Consider the following 23,620-nt stretch of genomic DNA (forward strand, 5'->3'; position numbering starts at 1 on the left):
CTGAGCACACCCATGCTGATCTGCTGAGCTGGCCTCAGCTGCTGCAGGAATTTAAAACAGACATCAGCCATCAGCAAAGCCCCGCTCACACTCACAGCAGCAGATTTACGCAGCACGCAGTGGCCGTATACAACCCCGCTCCCATTGCAGCACACATCTGTACAACAACGAGCGTTCTCAGAGCGCTGTAACACGGTACAGTGACATATGTTAAATACAGCCACCAGTGAGCTGCGAGCAGAGAGCCATGAATAACCGTATTGATTGCAGTAAAGAAAACCCGAACGTGTTCAGAGTGGAGGCACTTTCTGATGAAATTCTTTCCATTTGGTAAAGACACAGACATTGCCTTACACCCATCTACGCACCTAACAATAAAACAGAATTCCATGTGATCCTGTTGGAGGTGAACTACGGCTACTGCTTGCAGAGCTGAACAGCAGCAAGGCCTGGAGCTGACCCGAATTCTGCTCAAGGACCAGAGTTGGAAATCTTAAGTTTAACTCTATGTGGATTTTCTTGATAAAATTTCTCAAAGGCTTTCTATGCTTTGCATTTTTAAGGCATGACAAACCCTAACATGCAAACATTACACACGTACATCTTTTAGCAAGTACAGCATACAGGGGATATCTTGTAGCCAATGCACCAGAATGAAAGGTGACAGCAGTGCCAGAAGGTGACAGTAAGGCAGTGCCTTCCCTGCCCTCCAGCCACTGAAACCTTGCATGGAGCTCCCACACACCCACATGTGCCAGGTGTTCAGCCACGCACCATCTCCCAGTGCACTGAGCATGGGCTCAGCATCTGTAGAACTCCTTGTAAGGGTCTCTGAATGCACCAGCCGTTATTTCATGCAAGAACTGCTGTTTTCAAGAACTCACTGTATTTGCCAACAACTGTTGGGAAACTTCCCCTAGAAAACACTGTGCCTCAAACAAGGGTTACATGCAGCTCCTGGATGCCAGCACTTGTGTGGAAGCTCTCCTCCCTGCCCTCCTGCAGGCCGTGCAATCACGCGCACACTCAGCTATTCCATGCAGGCATGTGAACCTTTGCACTTGGGTGCTGAAGGAAAGATCTATCCTTCATGCAAAAATCAATCACAGAGCAGGGTGACTTTCCGAGCTCCTGCAGGTTCGCTCTAAAGACAGCACTAATTCTTTTTGTAACTGTGAAAGAGCTGCACAAAGCATCTGTCTGAGGTGTTGTCTGAAGGTGCCCAACGTGAGCTCCCCATCTGAGAATGTTATGCAACAGCATTCAACACAAAAATAATGTTTCCTTCCAATTTTTCTTGGAATTGGTGTTCAAAACCATAGCAATTCTTAGAGGTTGTTATCAGAGCTCCTAAATTTATCTTCCAAAGTAGGACGACTTCTGGTAAATCAATCAAAGTGGTAATAGAAAGTGTTTGACAAGACAGTGAATGATCAGGAATCCAAAGGAAGAACAGCCCAGCATCAAAACATCACACAGAAGTGACTTTATATTCTCAGAATAACACCCATCAGACAGCTCCATCTGACAAGGCTCACCACTGCTATCAGCACCCTTCCAGCAGCACGTGCTGCCCAGCTCCCAGCCCTGCAGCACACACTTGGCCGGGCTCGAGAGGAGCAGCATGGGTGACCCAACACACCTGGAACAGCCAGGAAACGGTGTGCTAAAGGACTTCTCTATAAAAGGTGGACACAAGTAGGATGAGAACAGTGCTTTGAAGGGAATCTGGTAGAAGCTTCCAAAGATAAAACACACAACAGGAGCTGTGAGACAACAGTGAAGTTTCCGGATTACAGAAGTCTTACAGAAACTTTCAAGAAAAAAAAAATTCCATAAAAGCAGCTTCCATCTGATGAGAGCTTCCAGGAAAGCCTGGGATCAATTATGTTAAATTCAAAAGAGAGGGAGTGCATTTTGCTCAACTCATACACACCAGGGAAACAAAAAACAACAAAAAAAGGAAAGCCTACCTTTGAAATTTGCAGAATTCTACAGCTAAATATTTCTTTCATAACATACTGAGCTCCCTCAAGTTAAACACAACCTTATGCACAAACCTGCCTTCAAATCCAAAGCACATCCACAGCCAAGTTTGGGCTTGTTTACATTGGTTTATTTCTGACACTGCCCACCACTACCACAACACAAAGGCCCCCAAATGCCTCTGCTGTCAGTGGGGCCTCTCTGCACTAAACAGCAACAACATTCCTGCTTCAAAGAGAACTACCAAGACCTGCAGAGACAAAAGGCTGAGCAGAGGCCCACGGGGCAGCTGAGGCCACCAGAAAGGTCAGGATGAGTAAACCTTACGGCTCCTGTCCTCAGCACCCTGCATCCTCCACAGAGTCCAGAGGTCTCCCAGCACAGCCTGATCCTTCTGCCAGCAACAAAACACAGCATCGTCTGAACTCAGCAGGAGGTCTGGGATGAGGGAGTGAGAGTAGGGACCTGCACTGTGCTGGGCAACAGTCACCTGCATGCAGCCTCCCTCACATGGATGCAAAGTTCACCCCTCTGCAAGGAATCCACCATGAAGATCAGCCATATGGAATCTCAGTGGGGTAAAGGTTCTGCAGAGGTTCACTTCACTCATGGGCCTGAGCCGCAATTTCGAATGTGAGCCTGAAATTATTGGCAGAGCACCAAAAATGTAAGGTATGCATTATTGATACTTTAGATCAAAAGATAATCCAAGCTATGAATTAATTTGAAGTTAGAGTGATACCACCTTCACAAAGTATTAAATTTCTCCATCTTTGGAACACCTGTCCTGCTTTATCATGAATCGACTCAGTACATAGCCTTACCTGAGGTACAGCACTTCAAATGATTTAGAAATCCACACAAGACTGTACCAGCTGTAAGGTGGCAGCCAAAGCTGCCAATATAGGGAATATATGGCGTGCCCAGTGGTAATTTCTGAAAAACTGCCAGGTACCAAAGATAAACTAACAAGGACAGCACCTTGCTACGCCGTCTTGTGCTCGCCAAGTTGATCACAGGAGCTCATTTGAGGCTTACTGTAATGCACTGGGGAGGAGAAGATACAGAAGTCTGCAAGAGACTGGTAGGATCTCATAGACCCTCATCAGTGGAGGAGAGTGCAAGTAAGTAACAAAATATTACACTTCCATGCTGTTAAAAAGGTCACAGATTATCAACACTTCCTTCAGATAAGGACAGACTACTTTCCAAATCTCTTACTGTTCTTTCTGACCCAGCTACACTGAACTGGTGCCAAGGATGCACTTTGTCACATTGCAAATACGAAACAAGTTGAGTTGGTAGCTTCTGTTGCAGTCACCACAAAGAATAGCTACAGTGAGAAAAATAAAGTAGCAGACTGCTTCTCATTCCAGAGAGAGAATCTAAGCATGCTTATTTAAACAAACAACAACACAACAGAAGTCTTTGCACAGCTTTAACCTGAAACCAAAGGTGACAAAAGCCTTTGGATGCGCTGCAGAAGACTTCAGAGCAACAGTTCTGTCAAGAACCAGGAGCCATTCTGCAAACAGCACAACACAGCACACAGCTGTGCTTCCCCAACAACCAAGACTTGCATGAACACAAATCTTACCCACTTACCCAAGTCCTTTTCCACTGATATTTGCTCTGAATTGACTGAGTGTCCTTGCCTTCCCTCAACCAACACAGCCCACTGGAGCTCCATGCAACCCTCACCAACCATTAGCAAAGGCTCCAAACCTGGGTGGGCTGCACTGCACTGTCCCACAGGTCAGCAGGAGCCCTCCATTCTGCCTTCCTGCTGCAAGATGCGTCCTCCTGGGCTCTGCAGCAGGCATGAGAGATGTGCCTAAGTGTGCACATCTATATGCATAATACATACATTTGTGTAAAGCTGGCTGGTTCTGCTGTAATGTGGCAACGGGAAAATTATTTATTCTAGATGTATTTACTTATGGCATATTTGGGACAAGTGTCTTTCATAGGCAAGGAGGGGAAAAAATAATCAAGTGTTTCACAATGACAGCAGAGCCCTAACCATTAGCTCAGCATGTCCTTTTATCTGCCATTGTACAAACGTCGCATCGTGCCACGCTGCTTCATGTAAGAGCAGAATTTGTAATGCCTCTTTGGGAACACGCATCAGAACTGAACTTGATTTTGAGTACAACATGTTAAAGGCAATATCAACACTAAGCTCAGACAATAAATGTCAAAGCAGTGCAAGACAACAGATGATGTGACTGCAGCCCATCACTACTGACCATCACCAACCTGTGGGTCCCACAGCCAGGCCAGGGTTTCCAACATTGAGGATAAATGTTGGAGCACATGCTAAGGCATAAACTGAAAGCTTCTCTGGTGTAAGAGGGGATTCTGCCACCAGTTCCAGAGAGTAATCACACCAGACACTTCATAGCACAGGACAGTGGAACTCCTAACGTCAATTCAACTCCAAGTGGCATTGAGAAGGTCAAAAACTGTATACTGGATATACAGTTAACAACAGCTGATTCAGTAACAGTTTGGAGCTTTCCATTACACACACTGTGCCGTACCACCCCTGCAGAACACAAACCACAGTGCTCTTTGAGAAGATGCACACCCAAACAAAGCAGAAATCTATTTATTTTTTACCATTCTACTTATAAAATATAACAAATGCTTTGTGCTATGTTTCCATGAGCTCTTTTAACATCTATATAAATAACTATCAGCCTTCTCCTATTGCTGCTATTGAAGAGCAACACAGAAAGATGCTTCTCATAAAGCAGCTGCTACCATAAAGAACAGACACATAGCAAAGAAGTAATTTCCAGGGAAATGGAAAAACAGAAGTGTGTATTTTATCCTGCTACTTTTCAGAGAGTTCACTCGGACTTTTTATAGCCTCAGAAGTATGCTCATCCCTTCCAATCTGCCTTTCTGATTGAATAAGAGAATATAAAACTCAACTGCTATTTCCTAAAGCATATTATTTAGGACCCCAAGACTTAAGACATAGCCACTTCCATGCATTTTCCTCCAGCCTTTGTTATAATCCAACATAAATTTTGCAACTGATCGAAAAAGATTTGCACCCCATTATTCACATGTACATTTCTGCTTACCATGGCTTCGAGCAGACTTCCCAAGGTGCTTTCTACTTCAGGATACAAACCCACCTCAGAGCAGAAAGCTGTGACAAATTACCCTGCACTGTTTGCTCTGCTTTCACCCCATCCCTTGGTTCAGTGTGGGCCTCTAAGTGAGTTATGCACAGGATTTGTGCTGCCTTTCTGCACAGCTGTGGTGTGAAAATGCCATCAATGTGAAATAGGATGCAAACAAGGAGTCACACTACAACCCAGCCCAAGTATGTGAAGGTGTTACAGACCGCTCACAGAATAACCCCACAGCTGTCATCCAGAGAGGAAACCTCAGCAACACGTCAGATTAAGATGGAAAAAGTGACATTTTTACTTAGATTTGATGTAAAGCAGCAAGCAAACTTCATCTCATGTATAACACTAGTTTGAAAGGGCATCTGAAGAGCATGATTAAAAACAACTATGGAGAATAACATAAATAGAATCATAGAGATACAGGGATCTCTAAGATCACCAAGTCCACCCAACGTACACAGCTGGGTCACAGAAGCCACAGAGCATCACTACATGTGGGGCCACAGCACTCCCATAGGGATCTGGTATGAAATAAACTGCATCTTAACCTCACACTTCCACCTATTTTGCCATCACTTTCCCATATCAACAAGTCCTTACACACATCCTAGAAGGACTGTGGGTTCACATAAGGGTGAGGTATTGCCAAGGTCTCTGGTGGCACAAACAGAAGCTCCATGCCAGAAGCACGCAGCCACAGGCGACATGCTGTGCACCTTACAAAAGACACTCAGAATATGCAAAAAGTGCACAACGTGCATTTCTACAACCATTTGCTTTTTCTACTGATCAAAGCCAGACTCTCTCTGCAAAGAGGTAACCAAACTGCTTTGCTCACTCAGAACAAGGAATGTTCTCTTCTCTGAAAAGGAACAGAAGCAGAGATGCACATCAGTGAGAATAAAGGATTAAAGGGAAAGCAGGAAAACCTCATCCTTGGAAAGCAAAAAGGTGCCAGCAGTGAGGGATCACAGCTTTGGGTGAGAGAACAAGTCTCTAGGCAGAGGGGGAACCCGAGCAGAAAGCTGATCTGTACACAGGGACATGCTGCCCTATGGTATCAGGCACAACAGGCAGCTGCAGCACCGGCTGCCAGCATTTGTGGTACACATCCAGCAGTGCTCAGCAGCACTGTCCAATTGCTCACACATGTGGGCTATGGGGAGCAGCCATGCCACAGTGCTGAGCATTTCCATGTGTTGCTGCCTCAGGCAGCAGAAGAGCCATAGCAGCAAGCTCAGCCCAACATGGGGAGCAGGGAGAGGCTTTTGGCAAAAAGAGAGTAGGATGAGAACACCAAGGAGAGTCAGGAGTTAAGGGAGCAGTGATACATATCAGCTGCTCTGAGACAGTGACATCCCATGATCCACAAGCCAGGTGACTGAAGTTGTCTTTTAATAGAAACGCCTACTTCCAAAAATCCTTGAAATACATACATACTAAAATAATTACTATTACATAAATCCTTGTGCACACATGCCAAGAAAAGAGTTTTCTTTAAACAATAGCAAATTCAGCACTGACAGGAAGAGTACAAGCAGCCAGATTTCCCAAGCTGGCTGCGCAGCCTGACCACACACTGCTGTACATAGATGCCATTCCCAGCATGCAGGGAGCTGCTCAGGGCTGGGTACCTTGGAAACCCCACCCCACAGCACCACTGCAGCTCGGGTGCACTGCAGAACTGGTCAGGATCCTGGTCTCACTGTGTGAGACAAGCAGCTGCCCCACAGGACAGGCGAACAGCCACCGCACGCCCAGTCCGTGTCCCTGGAGTCAGGCACAACCTCAGCACCACAGCATCCTCACCAACTTGCACCTGTGGGAAGCAGCTTTTGGCAATTCCTTAAATGGCTACTGAACTGTGAACACGCAGCATTCTTCAGAAAGCCCATTCAACCCTGCAGGAAGTTTTCTTGAGCAATACCCACAACGTCCGGTCCGCAGGTCTGTGCACACACACCAACCTGCAGCTGACCGATACCTTTATGGTGTACTGCCAGCAAGGAAACATCTGTGTTTGCTCTGTTTACTCAGCTAGCTTTAGAGGATTAGGAATAGAAGGCCAGTTTCTTCTCAACGTCTCAGCACCGTCAATTCAGCAGCTGTGATGGCTCAAGATTTTGGTTTTTTCCTCTGAAAAAGATGTTAGGGCACATGAGGGACAAGCAGGTAATCCAAGACAGCCAGCACAGCTTCACCTAGGGAAGGTCGCTCCTTACCAACCTTGTGGCCTTCTACAATGGAATGATGGCATTAGTGAACAAAGGGAAGAGAAATTCTGCCATCTGCCTGGACTTGTGCAAGGCCTTTAACATGATCCCACAAAATAACCACATCTATAAATTGGAGAGAGATGGATTTGAAGGGTGGACTATGCAGTGGATAAGGGACTGGCTGCGAAGTCATAGCCAAAGGGGCAACAGCTCTATGTCCAGGTGACAAGCAGTATCCCCTGGCCTTAAGTTGTGCCAAAGTAAGTTTAGGTTGGATATAAGGAAAAACTTCTTTACAGAAAGGGTTGTAAAGCACTGGAATAGGCTCCCCAGAGAGGTGGTTGAGTCACCATTCCTGAATGTGTTTGAAAACCATTTAGATGCAGTGCCCAGAGACATGATTTAGTGGAAGGCTGTTAGTTAGGGTAGTATGGTTAGGTTGTGGTTGGACTCAATGACCTTTAAGGTCTTTTCCAACCTGAGCAATTCTATGATTCTAACTTGAAGACAAAGCAGGCAGGCTGAACACACTCGAACCTCACCCATCCCTATCAAAGCTGACCCAATTAAGTCCATAAATAAACCGTTATAGAAATATACTACTTGCTAAAAGAAGGCTGAAAGTACTATAAGCAAAGCATAATGCAATACAGATGGATTTAACATCCTTCCATCAAAATAATACTTCCATGCATCACAGTAATGCATACCTGAATGCCTTCCTTCTACATGAGCATCTTCAGTAATACTGCATCACACAAAATCATTACCAGAGCATGATTTGAAGGAAAACCAGCAAGGCCAGCAAGATACTAAAGGCCTTCAGGAAAAATCCCAAATTATAAGTTTCAGCACTCCTAAAACCACTAAAAACAGAAAGCGACTGTCAAGGAATCCCACTGCAGCCAGGAGGAACCCAGCCAGGCTGTCTCCTGCCTTCAGCTTCCATGTAGAGCAGGAAGACATGGAAAGCTGAAATAACTTTATGCAGTATTTTGATTCAAACTTATTGCCTAATGCAACAAATCACAGTTTTAGGCTTTACAGAACCAGTATTTATAAAACCCACATAAAAAAGGACTTTCTATCAAATAAATGTTATATATTATAGAGCACTTAAGGACAACTGAGCACCTTTGCTTTAAAATCCGTTTGAGTCCAAAAACTTAAATGAATTTATAGAACCTACATAAACCCTAATGTGATGGCATTCACGTGACTCTTCTTGCATCATTTCACATCCCACCTGCAGCTCCCAGTAAGGATGCTCAGTGGCTCTGCAGACCCACTGCTCGGTTTCCAGAGCTCATACATACTTGTCTTCCACAAGAGTACACAGAAAAAGCTGAAATTCAGCTGGGAAAGGTGCCTCCAAGACAGTCTGTCTGCACAACAGCCTCTCATACATCATGCTTATACAGGATAATGATCAGGGCGTCAACCAACACTAAACTAAGTGAAGAGTTTCCAAAAGTAACAGTTGATTAGAACAGCTCAATCCCCATCAGGTGATGACTTGTCAGGCCACAGGATCATTTAAATTGGACACTGCAAAGTGAAACGCTGCAAGAGGATGGTCAGTCTGAAGAACCCAGCCCATCAGCCAGACAGCTCTCGCTGCTATCAGCTGGCACGGAGACCAAATGAGGGAATCCAGCACATGGGCACACATCTCTGCTCACATCAGAGTAGCAGTGTCAGGACTCAAATGCATTCTGCCCTACTAAATGATGAAAAAAGTGAAGTAAAATAACCAACAGCTTTACTAATAAGATTTTTCAGACTACTGCAGCACCCCTCCTATCCCAGCCATAGCAACAGGTCTAAACATGCAGGGATACACAGATGCTGCAGAAGTTTTATTTTCAACAAACAGGAAGCAGTCAGAGCAGGCAGCCACAAGCCAGGATGCGAACAGCTCACGGACAGCAGCAAGCAGGGAAAATGAACGCCCACAAACTCATTCAACAGAAGAAAAACACTCTTCCTTAACGAAGCTCCAGATAACTAAATAGATAACAGAGACCTGCCGAGCTTCATTGTCCAATGCCATGAATCCAGCTCTGAAGGAGCTGTGCCACCATCAGCACTGCTGGCTGAGCCACGACAGCTCCAGCAGCACGCAAACTGCTCCGGCTGCAGGGGAAGTACACAACACAACCTTAAAAATAGCAACGAGACAGAAGTTTGCTAATGAGCAAAACAACACCTTGCTCCTTGGCTGCAGATGGCTTCCAACCACCAAACAAGTTCGTTGAGGTGGCACAGTTCAGATCAAAGTCTGCAGAGGTCTCGTAATTCAACTAGAAACAAAACCCAGAAGTTAATTAAAACCAGGACAGCATGAAATTTGAGGGCTTACTCTCACTTACCCAAGAGTTACACCCTCCGCAAACTGAAAGCACCTCTGGCACTGCATGTGGCCACCGAACGCTCATTACAGAACTGGTGACACCTGGAAGCAGCCCAAGTCCCCAATGGCTGCAGAGGTGCCCACGCTGCCCCAGCATGGGCTCCTGAAGATCCAGCTGACCTGCCAGGCCTCAACTTCCCTCTGCCTGCAGGTGCTCACAAGGAAGTGTGTGATGTGAGAATTGCTTCACATTCACCCACAGCAAAAACGTGAAAATCCCCCAGGGACTCCAACTGCAAAATGAGACATCCTCACGGCAACAATCAGCCAGCATGAGACAGCTTTTGGTCTGACAGATCAGTGATGGCACTCAAATGGACAAAAAAGAACTGCTGGGAGAAAGTCTAAGGCTGGATTTTTAAGTATGCATGTCACATTTCTGTGGGGGTCAAACACCCACTGAGCACCTCCTGCTCACATATTTGGCTGTATGAAGACAAGTCCTTACCTTTCACATGAAACAAACTTGGGTTAAATTCTGCCATGCTGAATATGTGCAAAATGCCACACACCCCACAGCACGTCCAGATGCAGAAGTTCTGCAGCTCCACGCAAGCACCAGGAAACAAGCAGCACTGCCTGCTTCTTTTCAGCATCCAGGGACACAAAAACCAGCTTGACAAGAAACCAAAAGAGAAAAATACCATAACTTGCAACTGTGGGACTTGAGGGCAGATCTCTGTTTACAACCTGGAAAATGAGCAGATCTGAAACAGTCTTTTACTAATAAATACTCGTTAATCACTTGTGGTCCCTCAGCACTGGGGGTCAGACTGTGGCAGCCCAGTTGGTGTAAACGTTTAATGCTGAACTGGATTAGAGAGGCACAGCACAGTGCCACCATGGCTGCGGTGCCACCAGCACAGACCCCTCCCAGCAGCAGCAATATTACCAGGGCCTGACCCAGCCTCGCTGGGGCAAGAGCCGTAACCTTGTTGCAAAGCCTCAGGCACAGCAAAGCACGCCCTGCTAACAGCAGAAAGCCACAGTCAGAGCTTATTGCAGCATTTTATCAGGGTGACGTTGTGATCAAGGCAGGCTATGGCGTTTCACATCCCCAGCAACTCAGGCAGGGGATGAGGATCAGTGCTGCAGCACATCCTGCACCCCAGCATCCTCAGCCACGTGCTCCAAACCCAACGGGCGGGATCCAAACACACAGCGAGTATTTCACAGCCCTGCTCCCCTCACCCTCCACTCAGCTGCTCAGTCTGAGAGCCAGCTACAGTTATAATTATCGTCATAATTATTATTTTAATAGGAACCAATGACTTATCAAAATATTGCGCTGAAGGCTGGCACGTCGTCTCCTGTAAGGCTGCCAAGGAGGAACAAGCGAGCTCCTTGCCGATGCTCTGCTCCACGCACGCCCCGAGCACAGCGCACCTCCGAGTTTCTATTTCTGCAGCGAGTGACTAAACTCAGTCCCAGGGAATGCCAAGATGCAAGCAATTTGAGGCATAGTCACCGTGCAGAGTATTATTAGTGCCCTGCTATACACACTAACAGCTTTGTTTACTACGCTGACTCCTCTTCAGCTTGTTTGCTCGGGTTCCAGGTACCGCAGGCTGAGCTGCTGAAGCTGGGTGCCCTTGGGTACGGACTACAGTGCCTGTGGCAGCTCCCACAGAAAGCTGTCTGAGCATAAACAAGCCTGTGGGCATCCGAATCAATGTCATTAGGGGCCTACATGCAGACCACCTCCACCTACCCAAATCTGGTCCTCTACAGGCAACAAGCTGCTGTTTTCCATCACCAGCCTATGCACACTTGCTATAGGGTTCAAGATGACTGGATGCCGTTCCCTGCTAACACCCCACTCCCACACAGAGGTTTAGTTTAAATGACCCTAATTAGCAGGCAGCCACTTAGCTGGTTAGGGCTCCAGTTATCCTCCCCGACTGAGGGCAAAACCCCCCAAGTACAAAGTTGCCAACACCCAGCAGCCAAAGGCTCCCCACGCCATGCACGCAGCCGTCTCCCATTGAGCCCCAGGACATGACAAGAGGAGCATCCGTGCATCTCTGGCATGCGGCTGCTCGTTCTGCAGGAACTAAAAGCTTGCCAGGGAAATGTCATTTTTCAGGTTTGTCTGTTCATTTCTCAAGTAAGGGTCAATGAGCTGGATATAATTTCAGGGAACTTGCTTCACTGTAGTCAATACAGTCACGACCTTCACTGCTTTTTCTTTTAAAATAACACGTTTTAACTGAACCATGTGTCCTCCTCAATCAAAGTGTGCAATTATAAAGAACAAAGCTAACTACAAACAGGCCTGGCTTTAAGAGCAAAACCAAAGACCATTCAAAAATTCAGAGAGCATGAAATTCAGAACTCAGCATTAAGAAGAGTCAGTGAATGCCATCAACTGTAAGAAAAATGCTCAGACTGCATCAACATAACTGAACCAAAAAGTACATCTGAAGGACATGCGAAGGCTGCAGCATGAAGGAAAAATGAGTGCCCATGACTCATCCAACCAAATCCAAGTAAAATTGAACTCTGCAGTCTCATTCGGCTTTGTAGAACTGTTTTAAATAAACACTCCACTTACTAATGCTCTCTAATAATGTAAGTGAGCAGCAGCGGAGGCAGCTGCACGAGAACAAAATACATGGGAAGCATCTGAGACCTGACCACGCTCCAGTACAAACGCTTCCTCAGCCAGCTTCTTTTTAATAGTGAACTGATAGCAATGGTGAAGTTTAAACTCCTTGTCACAAACAACAACAACAAAAGACCCTTGGAGAAATTCTCCCATCATCTCCAGAAATAAGGGGTCACACAACTTTGGCATATGACCGTTTTGACACCTGTTACTAAGCATGAGCACAGCAACATCACACCATGCAGAAATTGAGGCAGCACCACTTGCTGCTCGTACATCCACCAGGTTACGAAGCCCAGTCTCTTACCTTCTAAATCACATCTAACCTGAGCAAAGCCTTTGGCCCTCTGCCTAATGCATTGCTGAGGCTCACAGCACTCAGACATCCCCAAGGCAGCAAAACAATTTTTGCTTCCAAGCGAAGTCTGGAAATCTCCTTCACCTGTGGGGACACAGCTGGGCAGCCCATTTGTTACAGCAGCCTCCTACTGATTTCATTCCCAATTCATCCCACTGATCAACCCTTTGACTCATCCTACCCTCACACTGTGTAACACCAATCACAGAGCAATTCCAGGCAGTCCGTGGAAGCCCTGTGTTGAGCAGGCAAGTGATGGCAGCACCACAGCAGTGACACTCATGACTCATTTGGATGTTATCAGCTCTACCTGCCATCCAGCCTGCAAGCTCCACCAAGCAGGGACCCTTCCTTACACAGGTCTGTAAAAATTCTAGTGCCCAGATGGTGCCATACAAATGAATAATAATTATATTTCCATGTAGACCAATATTGTGCCTAATGTAAATTACTTTCACTGATCCAAGAGGAAATCATTTTCTCATTCTGAAATGAAAAGAGAGAGTAAAAATAATGATTACTTGTTTGACGCTATTATTATAACAATAATTACATTTGTGGGTCCAGAATCCTCAGCTGGTGTGCTGAGTTCAGTGGAGCCACGCCAACCAATGGCAGCTGGCAGGCTGGGCCCAGTCTTAGCTGAGCACCTCCAACTATTTCACAAGGTCTGATTACTTCAGCCCACAACACTTCTGTCAAAAATGGGAAGTTCATCGAACTCGTTTTGCAGCCTGGGGAGCAGAGCAGCAGATCTGATGTTATGAGGGACGGGCTCCTGCGAGGCACAGCAGGTTTCCAGGCAGAACTGCCATGGTCTCTCCAGCTCATTTGCAGAGATTCAGGTCTGGAGAGAGCTCGATTGCCTTCTGGAGGCACTCAGCTCTCTGCATTCATTAGCAGCCTGGTTTTTGCAAGCTCCAGCCCAAGCCTAAGTGCTCAGAATGGGACAGCTGTGATCACTGGCACCAAATGCGTAAGGGATAAAGGCAGAGCTCGTCATTGCTCAGCTTCTCTGAAGGAAAGAAAGCACAGTCATCAGACCAAAGAGGACCAAGTCTGGACACAGGAAACACCAAAAGGAGAGGCTGCTTTTAGATGCGTGGCTCTGAAGGCTTTGCTGCAGATGTCCAGAGCCCAGGGAAATGCAACCAGGACTCCAACTTCACCCCCTGCTCCCACACAGAGCCCTCCTGCCCATCCCACACGTGTAGGCACTGCACCCCAAGGGCACACAGTTACTGAAAGCCTTGAGGGAGGACCACAGCAACCAAGTCTAAGAATCAGACTAGAACACTTGAGAACACAACTACTCATCACGAACTGTGCTACTACACACCCAGAGCTGGCACGGTGACAGCTCCAAGAGCAGGTTTTACACCCAAAACACACTTCAGACACATTACTTCCAACAAGAAGGCTGGAGTGGGAAAGAGGCTCACACAGCACACAAGCCCCAGTTTTCCCCAAGGTCTCTCCAGCAGCCAGAACACAGCACAGCTCCCTGTTCTGCTCCTGCTTCCCCCCCCCCCAGTCTTACTACTGTGAAGAAAAAATCAAGGAGCACTTCATTACATTAATCCTTAAGGTTATATAATTTGACTACCCTCGTAAACTAAGCCAACTTCTTGCTCTCGCTGTACTCCTGTCTCTTCATCAAACACTGATAAGATGCTGTATCACTTATCGTGGACTTCAAACACAGAGGGAAAAGGTATTTTGAAAAGTACTTCTGAAGACAGCAGAGAGATGCAGCAGGTAACACAGAGCAACAGTCGGTCTTCCCTTGCTAAAAAAAAAAAAACGAAAAGTATAAACAATATGCTCCTAATTCAAAGGAAACACCTGCACAAACTCATCATACAGTTAAAAAAAACAAGAAGAAAGCACTCCAGTGGCCTGGCAGAGACTTCAGATGGCACAGCCAATTAATACAGATCCACTTCATACACCTTCCCACATCCCACAGAAAGATCCTTAACGAGGTAACTGCTGCAGGAGTCCATCAGCCTGAGCCAGTTCTAGCACTCTTCTTAAATAATGCATATATTAGTTCTGTTAATAAAACAAATCTTTTCAGTAACACGTGCCTTGCTAAGTGCTAAGACTTCACAGAAATCATTACACAGCTCCTAGCCCCAGATGTATCACATCCCCCCTTCCCATTACAAAATAATTACAGCCTCCATTCCCCTTTTCCATTGTTAGTGAAGTTGTACTGCTCCATGATTAAAGTCCCATTAACAAGCAGAAGGTACTTAACAGCTAAGTCGGTACTTCTCCTTAGAAATGGATCATTTCTAGCTACCTCACAGCCCAATGCCATGCATTTTCCTCTCAACCTAAGGCTGTTGCTCAGCTGCTCCACTGACAACCACAGGCATACAGAAAGCAGGAGGGCATGGCTCACCCTGTCTTGGGGGTGAACACAAACAGAGCTCCCTCGCACCTTTCCTGCAGTCAGAGCTGGGATGAGTGAGGCCACCTGTCTGCATTACAAGGGGAAGATGAAGAGACGAGTTTCACCTGTGTTTTAACATGTGGAACCTATTCACTGATTGAAACAGAAGGATTAAGTTAGAGGTGAAATAACAGGCTTGCTTTCCTTACCCCCCTTTAAAAACTTTCCTTCTCAAGAGCTCCACACCCAGGTGCAGCAAGGGACACACCTTACAAAAAGGAAAACAAAGGGGAGAGGCACCAGTGATCCTCAGGTCCATCCTCTACAGCTTCACTTCTGCTCAGGGTTAGACAACCTTTCCCTCCCACACAAACGCTCTCTCTCCATGTTTCCCAGTTCCAACATTTCCAGATATTGATAGTTGCATGTGGTGCCCTGAGACAGCACCACACCAAAGCAGCATGCCACTCCTTCAAAGTGAATCCCCAGCATCCCAAACTACAGAAGTGCTCCGAACCCACACCAGCAGCCACACCTCCCCAGGCTGCACAGTGTCTGCTGGCACTGTGCTTGGCAGACAGGTGGTAACACAGCAGTGCTGTGTGGCACCAGGAGCTGGGACACAGCCCTGCCACTGCCTGCTCAAGGGACGTGGGGGAAGACCACAGCACACAGCTGCAGGCAGCCCAAGCCTGCTGTCACCTCCCTCCATCATCATCAGCCCTGCAGCACGGATGCACACTCCTCCACTCTGGACTCCCAGTGCACAGCACCCACCAACAGCCACTTCCAGCACCCCAAGCAGGCAGAATGAACAAAGCCCAACAAAGCAGCGAGCTGCTGCTGAATCCTTGCTTGCTTTTACTCTGCTGGAGTGCTGCAGAACACAGAAAGCCCATGCAAAGGCTGCCCAACAGCTGTGAAAATCACACGCAGTGGCAAGCACCTGCTGAAGTCACTGCTACACTGATACAATTCATACTTCCTTCAAGATATCTATCACCTGATTTAATTCAACACAGAACAACTGCAGGAAACTGCCTATGAGTACTGAAAGCCTCAGATGCAGCTGGCCTGGGGATCCGGCCTGGGAACGTTTGCAGTTACAGAATAGCTCCTTTCTAAATCGTCTCTTCCTGCCTACTTGGCAACTTACAGTCAATTAGGCTCAGCAGCACCTTTTTTAAAAAAAAAAAACACCACAACACACTATGGTATTATTCCATGTTTCAAATGACTACATGGATCAGATAGCATTTTAAAAAAGTGAATACACATCTGCATCAAATTGCATTTCCTTTCCCACAGACACAGATGACCAAATCCTCGCACTGCTCTCTGATGTCTGACTCAGAAGGGTAAGGCATGTACCACAGTTTTAGTCTTCCACGTAGATCAGTGACAGAAAAATCGAAATAAAAACACTGTAACCTCATAGGGCAACTTTCAGACAGAAAGCTGAGAAAAGCTGTCTTCTGTACCGCGCTTTCTGGTTGAAAGACAAGAATGAGAAATCTTTAAAAACAAAACACTTGGGATGGGCTCTGGGGCCGTCAACATCGGGGTGTAACGGCAGCGCCGTGCTCACACAGCCTGCACCTCCTGGCACTGCAAAGCAATCTGACGCACGCCAACTATGGGAAACTTGGGCTGAAAAGGGGAGCAACTTTGCACAGGCATTACATAAATTAGATGGAAACATGGAAACAACGCACCGGTTAGAAAAATACATCTTTCACATTGATTCTGTGCCGTGTAATTCCAGTGAACAGAGAGTTTCTGTGTGAATTGAGCCTGAAATGAAAAGCGGGCCTGCCTGGGAGACAGACAGCACATGGCAGGGCTGGGTACATGCATGTGTGCAATGAGCAATGCAGAGCTGGACCTGGGAGTGCCAGGACTGCACAGCACTGGGGCAGCACTGCACAAACTGTCCCACGTTCCAAAGGCTTGGTCTTACACACGGCTTCCAGAGCTTGGCCAAGCAGCTCTAAGCACGGAGCCACATCCCTGCATGCAGGTGAAGCAGAACTACGAGTATCATGAGGTTATCTTAAAAAAGCATCATCCCCTCTCAACACAGCACTCGCCTACAGCACGGCTCCTGCATGGCATTGCCAGCTGCAGGATGGTGTGCTGCAGTCCCACCGCTTACAGAGGGAACCAGGGGAGAACTGTTATGCTTCTTAGTAAGAGTCTTCTATCAGGAACCCCAATGCTCCATCTTTAGGTCTCCGCTCAAATCCGTGTGCATGCAGCAGTGAGTCACAGCTCCCAGATCCACATGCCCGGAGCACTCCATGCACACAGCCCCAGCACGGGAAGCACTTCTCAGCATCTCAGCCCTGCACTGGGTGCCATCCCATCGCACCAGGCACAGGGCTGAGATGTCTGCAAGTCAGCTGTGAGCGGTGCCCTCCCGACGGCCACCCAGAGCCCATGGAGCAGAAGGGCTCCCGAGGCAGGAGCAGGGCTGGAGCCAGCCCCGTATGAAGCCCTGCAACAGTACGGTCCTCCTCGGCCCACACACAGAGAGACCCAGAGGGAAAAGCTCCGGGCAAACGAGGGGGAGATGATGAATGACTGGACCGGGGGAGACAGGCAGCAGGGCTGGAGGAAAAACCGTGGAAATCCAATAGTTAGACTTCTCAAAGCGGTGCGTACCAACGTACGGCAACGCACAGAGACGAGCGCCGAACCGGGCAGGGCTCTCAGCAATCACACCTGGCACACGAGGACCGCACGGCGCTGCCTTCCAGGAGCGGTCCCCGCGCCCCATCCCGCTCAGCACCGACCCGCTGCTGCTTTCCCTCACAAGATGCAAACAGAAATCCCAGAGCAGACAAAGCGGCTCACGTTCCTAACGGACAGCGCACAACCGCACGTCTCGCAGCCCGCAGCACGAGCGGCACAGGCGGCGCTCCGCCGGAACGCTCCGAAACGCGGTGGGAATCGGACGCTGCGCGGCCCCTGCGGGCCCGGTTTGCAAAATGAAAAAAAAAAAAAAAAAAAAAAAAAAAAAAGACGGGGAGAAAGGCGACGCGTTCAGGAACCCTACGCGCTCGGTGGGCAACGGCATCATTACATTAAACCGCGTTGCCTGTAACCTACCGGGCCGGGTAGAGCCGGGCGAGTGGGAGCGGTGCCCGCGCGGTTTCAGGTGAAAAAAGAAAACGTGCCAACGAAGCGAGCCCTCGGCACGCGGCGGCCCCGAGGCGAAGTTGAGCAGCACCGCGCCCGCCGGCACCGCCGCTCGGAGGGCTTCACGGGGAGCGCAGCCCGGCACCGCCCCGCGCCCCGACCGCGGCCCCGCGGAGCTCCCGCACGTACCATCGCCTTCCCGTGCGCGGCGCCGGCCCCGCGGCGGTGCGGCTGCGGGCGGTGTTCGCCGCCGGCGGCGGTGCCTCGGTCCCGCTTCTCGCGGCCGGAGGCGCCGCGCTGCTCCTCTCCGGCGTCGAGGGAGGTGAAATTCCAGACGAGGAGGGTCTGCAGCAGCAGCACGGTGAGCGCCGCCACCAACGCCGAGCGGGAGCGCCTCGCCAGCCGCCGGGCGCACGGAGCCGCCACCATCTTCGCCGCCGCCGCGCTGCCGAGAGCCGCCGCATCCGCCGCGGCGCGGAGTTTTCAGCCGGGCAGAGCCAGACGTCAGCAGCGGGAGGAGGGCGGGGGGTGGGGAGGCGGAGGTGTGCGCGGCGCGTGGCGGCGCGGTGCCGGAGGAGCCGGCGGGAGGGGAGGGGGCGGCGGCGGCGGACGCCGCGTCGGCCCGAGCCCGGGCGAGCCCCGAGCGGGGTGGGGGCGGAGGAGGAAGAGGAAGGAGAGGGGTGGGCTGCGGCCGGGGGAGGGGCGCGGCGGGGGCTGCCGGCGGCGGGCGAGCCCCGGCCCCGCGAGAGGGGAAGGGGCCGCCGCGGGGCGGGGCGGGGCGAGGCGGCTCCGCGCCTCGCGGCGGGCGGGGGAGGGGCGCGGGGCCCGCGCGGGTGGCGACTGCCACCTTCCGAGGGAGGGCGGCGGCACCTGGCGGGACGGAACGCGCCGGGAGCGCGGCCGGGAGGCTGTGAATCGGATCGGATCCGATCCCCGCACGGGGCTGCCGGCCGGGCGTCTCCGATCGACCCGTGCCGAGCAGAACCGCGTCGGAACACCAACAGTTTCGGCGTGGCTGGTCGCATTAAAAATGATAGAAGCAAAAAGCAGCGTGATGCGCATCCCTATGTAAAATTAAACCGGCGAACAAACAGCTGAACTTTTGCAGCACGTCGGTACCGCCGCCCGCCCCAGTGCCCCGCACCGCGCTGCCAGCTGCACGCACGGCACCGCGGCTCAGGGCACCGCAGCGCAGCGCTGAGGGCAGGAAGGGCCGCCTGAAGCACGCGGCGTTTCGGAGCAGGTGCCGGCTCTGCGTGCAGGTGACTGTAATTAACTGCCCACTGCCGAAAACCCGTGCGTAATGGATTACTTCGGTGCCCTTTTCTCCCGTACTTATTGGTTTTCTAATTTGGGAGATCCTGTCTGATGATAGCAGTGAAGTGGGGGGGTTTCCAATCTGCCCATACGGTGCCTCTCTGAAAGCGCAATCAAACCAAATCCAAAGGTGAAAAACACGATCTGATGGGGACAGTTGCTCTTCCTAAACACCAGAGAAGCAGAATTGCAGAGGCAGGACGAGTGGTGCTGCACTGCTGCTGGCACTGCTGGGCTCTGCGCATCCTGCAGTGCAACCATCAGCTCTGCTGCAGCCACTCCATGCGCAGCACACTGGGATCCACACCAGGCCCAAACATAACACGTGCTTTCAAACAGGCTCACTATCAGCATCACTGCTTTCAAGGCATCTCCGAGAAGAGAGGAGAAAGTGCTCCTATAGAGCAAGATGACACAAAGACCTGTGACCACCCATTTATGGTCTGGCTCACCTTTACTTTGGGCAATGGGACCACGTCCATTTTTGCCAGCTGTGGTTGATGGCAGACTGTTCTTCATGGGCCAAGAGCATGACTTAAATTCGGCTCTGCCAGACTGCACCAGTTGCACACGCATCGGATTTGCTGGCCGCACAGTATAACAAAGTGAATTGTTTGAAAATAAAGCTATAGAGAGCTTCAAAGTATTCTTGAATATTTTTGATGGATAGTCTACACAGCTCAGGAAATTGATGGATAATTTCTATTCAGAGCCATCAAATAACTCTGCATTGTAAATGCACTTAAGCAAATCTACTGACAAATGCCAGACAGAAGTGCCTCCCATGTGAGATGAGAAGAGCATTCCTTCTCAAAAGCAGAGAGAGGAGCGTGAGTGGCACCAGCTGCCTGCACAGCTTTCCTTGGGCCTGGCGAGGCCGTGGGACCAGGAGCTGAGCACCATCACCATGAGCTCTGAAGCTGCAGGCCTCAGGACCTCATTCTGGTCCTCTTTGCCTTTCTGAAATGGGAGGCGCATTCAAAATGATGCCACAGAAGTACTATAAAGCAGAATTCAATCTGGCTCCAAACCACATTAATTTATAACCCATAAACTTCTGAGTGTTCTGCATACAGATGGGAGCCTCAGCAAGCAAGTGGGGGAATCAGACTTCCTCTTTGGCAACGTCCTCCTCAACCATGTACTTCCAGAGAGGATGTAAAATCTGGAAAGGACGATGCAGGAGGCACAGCATCCATTTATATAACCATGCTATGACCAACGACCTCTAACTGCTCCTAGTATCATTGCTCTGTTGCCAAAGAAAACAGTCAAATATAAATAAGTAGCAGCATAACTGAACTAATTTTTTTCTGTGCTATAATGGTTCAAACCAGAAAGTAAAAAAGGCAGAACTGAGATTCTTGAGAATTTGAAGATAGGAAAAAAAAAAAAAAAAACCCACACAAAAATGGAATAACTGCATTGCATAAAATCCTACGAATAAATTCAAATCAGAAATTACACAGAAGTTCAAAATACAAAACGAAGTTTTCTTATTTTGACATTCATGAATAAGAGCAGCTCAGGGGAGCCAGGCTGCTGCAGAAAGAGTCAACCTGGCTACATGGAGATGTTTGAGAGCTACCACTGAAAATTTCTGATGTTGCTCATGTTCCATAAGACTGCTGGCATCTAGTGCAAAGCACAAAGGAGAAACAGGTTTATTTGTCCTAGATAAGTATTACCACGCTTCCCACTTAGCAAAGAGGTGATGTTTTAAGAAAGTGTAACTATTCTGAGTTGTCAAATTTGCTGTAAAATCCTGACTGATAATTGGTTGAACTATTTTTTACCCCTGCACTCACATGTACTCAGCCTGGTGTGTGTGAGGGGCCGTGGGCCGACCTGCGGTGATGGAAACAAATTACCTGATTCTGTTCCAGTACATCTTCTACCTCAGAGTACCTATTGCCTCTTTCTCCTTATGACATCGACACAGTCTGAAATTGAATCAAGTGCAAGGAAATAAATGAAGTTTAGAGCAGTGTTAATAAGCAATATCCTTCTCTCTCCTCTGAAAAGCTTACGGTCCATCTGGTGAAGGAACAGTACTGGCTTATCTGAACTCCAACTCACAGGCTGACTCATAGGCACTTTAGAAGCACATTCTGTATTCAGCGAAAGACTAAGTTATTTCAGAGTGAAGATTTGCATTTTTCTTAAGAACAGCCACGTCCCTATTGCATCAAAATTTAGACTGCAGATATGTTATCGTGGCGAGGGGATAAAAGGCATATCTGGAATAAGCTGATTTTTATAAAGATGGGTATCTTTAATATACTGTCTTCTTTTCTCAGACAAACAAAACCTGAACATTCACTTATATGTGCTCATTTTATATCTCTCTTCCTCCAAGTTACAACAGCCATGCTCTCTCTTAGCACACACACTGGCAGAACTGATGTCCATGGAGATGTCACCACTGTGTGCAAGAAACACCTCTTTCTCCAGTCCTTCTGTACACCCAGCATTCTGTAACATTCCAGCAAGCTATTCTGAATCTGCTGCAGTTTCTTCTCCCTACTTAATAGTATGGAAACACAAGTTTTGGTGTCACTACAGATATGCAGAAATCATTTTTTTTACAGCAACATTTCATTCCAATAAGAATACTTAAAATTGGCAACACGAACAATCCTTATTTTCATAGCTGGATCACTGCAGTCAAAGAGATGAAAAACAGGTACTTTTCTGGGTTTGATTTATATAAAATATGTAATATGTATGTGGAATATACAGTACTTCTTCCTCCACTTCAGGAACTGAGGGAAAAAGGAAGAATTACTTCCTCTGACATCATGCTAAATTGTCCCTTTTTCTGTATAATCCTTTCACATATATAACATTTTACTACCAGTGAGGGGAGCTGCCATGTACATTTACTTTATATACAGCCATCAGTGCTGCGACAGCTTTTTCTTTCAGCCAGTGGTCCAGGATAATCACGAAAGGATTACCCATCTGTTCTTGCCATGTGGCATTGTGCCTTCAATAAGGAGATATTGCAGTTCACAGCTTCCTACAGTTCTTTTTTCTGATGTTCTCTCATTAACTAAAAATTGTATTATTATCCTTCTGAGTTACTAAGTTGGAAAGTCTGGTAGACTTGCGAAGGTGACCTACTTTGGGTTATCTAAGTTAGAAGCAGCCACTAACTGTTGCAGATTGCACTTCCTTGCGATGCAGAAAGACCTTGGTTCTCAGGCTTAGGCCTTCATTCTGGATTTTGCTTTTCTGTCTTGTTTTATTTTTGTTTTCCCACTTAATGGGAAAAGAAGAAAATCAAAGGAAGTAGAATTAAAAAAAAAAAAAAAAGAGTGAAGAATTTGTATGGAGAATGACATGAGATCATGTTTGCATGATTAATCAGTTTTTCAAAACACCAACAGTTTTTGGAACTGCATTTACACAGTGCCATACCAATGCAAAGTGTGTGCAGAGATTTCCATCACCACTCACCTGCAAGATTTCCCATGTGTTTAAATCTCTTATTTGAGACACCACTACCATTTGCCACAGAAAAAAGGAAACAGGCTTTATAAAGAAGATTTCAATACTTTCTCATTTTGCCTAAAATTGAAAGATCTGATGTAGTCTTATAATACATGATTTCTCATTTTAGTCGCTTTTGAATCTGTAGAACAAGGAACATACTGTAAATACTTATTTTGAACACAACAATGGGGAAGATTATGGTAAAGGCGAGACATCCTTTACCATCTTTGAGAATTATTTTTAGTGAATCTAGCACTTAGTTTGTCTATGCCCCAGATCTTCTATCACAAAAAAAGAACCTCCGTAAATAGGAACAGAAGATGTGAGATTCATTCAGAATTCAGAATCCAGAAAATATATTGCTAGAGGGAATAAGCCCGATTCTTTACAAGATAAGAAGGTGGGTTCTTGAAGCCCGATGGAGACAGAGGAAAATCCTCATGAAGTAGCTAACTAACAGCAGTTTTGTAGTGGCAGACAGCGGAAATAATCTTCTACATCTGGATGGTCTCCGCCTCATTACGATTTCTGCT

The 23,620-nt window shown here is 47.8% G+C and overlaps 1 protein-coding gene across 2 annotated transcripts in view; it reads right to left on the minus strand.

Annotated features, from left to right (window-relative positions):
* The window catches only part of XYLT1 (xylosyltransferase 1), a 152,390-nt gene extending 133,563 nt beyond the window's left edge, over positions 1 to 18,827 (minus strand). The window contains exon 1 of one of the 2 annotated variants that reach the window (XM_090151553.1): positions 18,462 to 18,827. In XM_090151553.1, coding sequence (XP_090007679.1) covers positions 18,462 to 18,701 — 240 coding nt within the window. In that variant the 5' untranslated portion in view covers positions 18,702 to 18,827. The remainder of the gene's footprint in view (positions 1 to 18,461) is intronic. The other variant, XM_031606986.2, reaches the window with a different exon arrangement.
* Between the last annotated feature and the right edge of the window lie 4,793 nt (positions 18,828 to 23,620).

The sequence above is a fragment of the Phasianus colchicus genome, chromosome 16 (assembly GCF_987193195.1).
Source record: "Phasianus colchicus chromosome 16, bPhaCol1.hap1.1, whole genome shotgun sequence".
Taxonomy (NCBI): Eukaryota; Metazoa; Chordata; class Aves; order Galliformes; family Phasianidae; genus Phasianus; species Phasianus colchicus.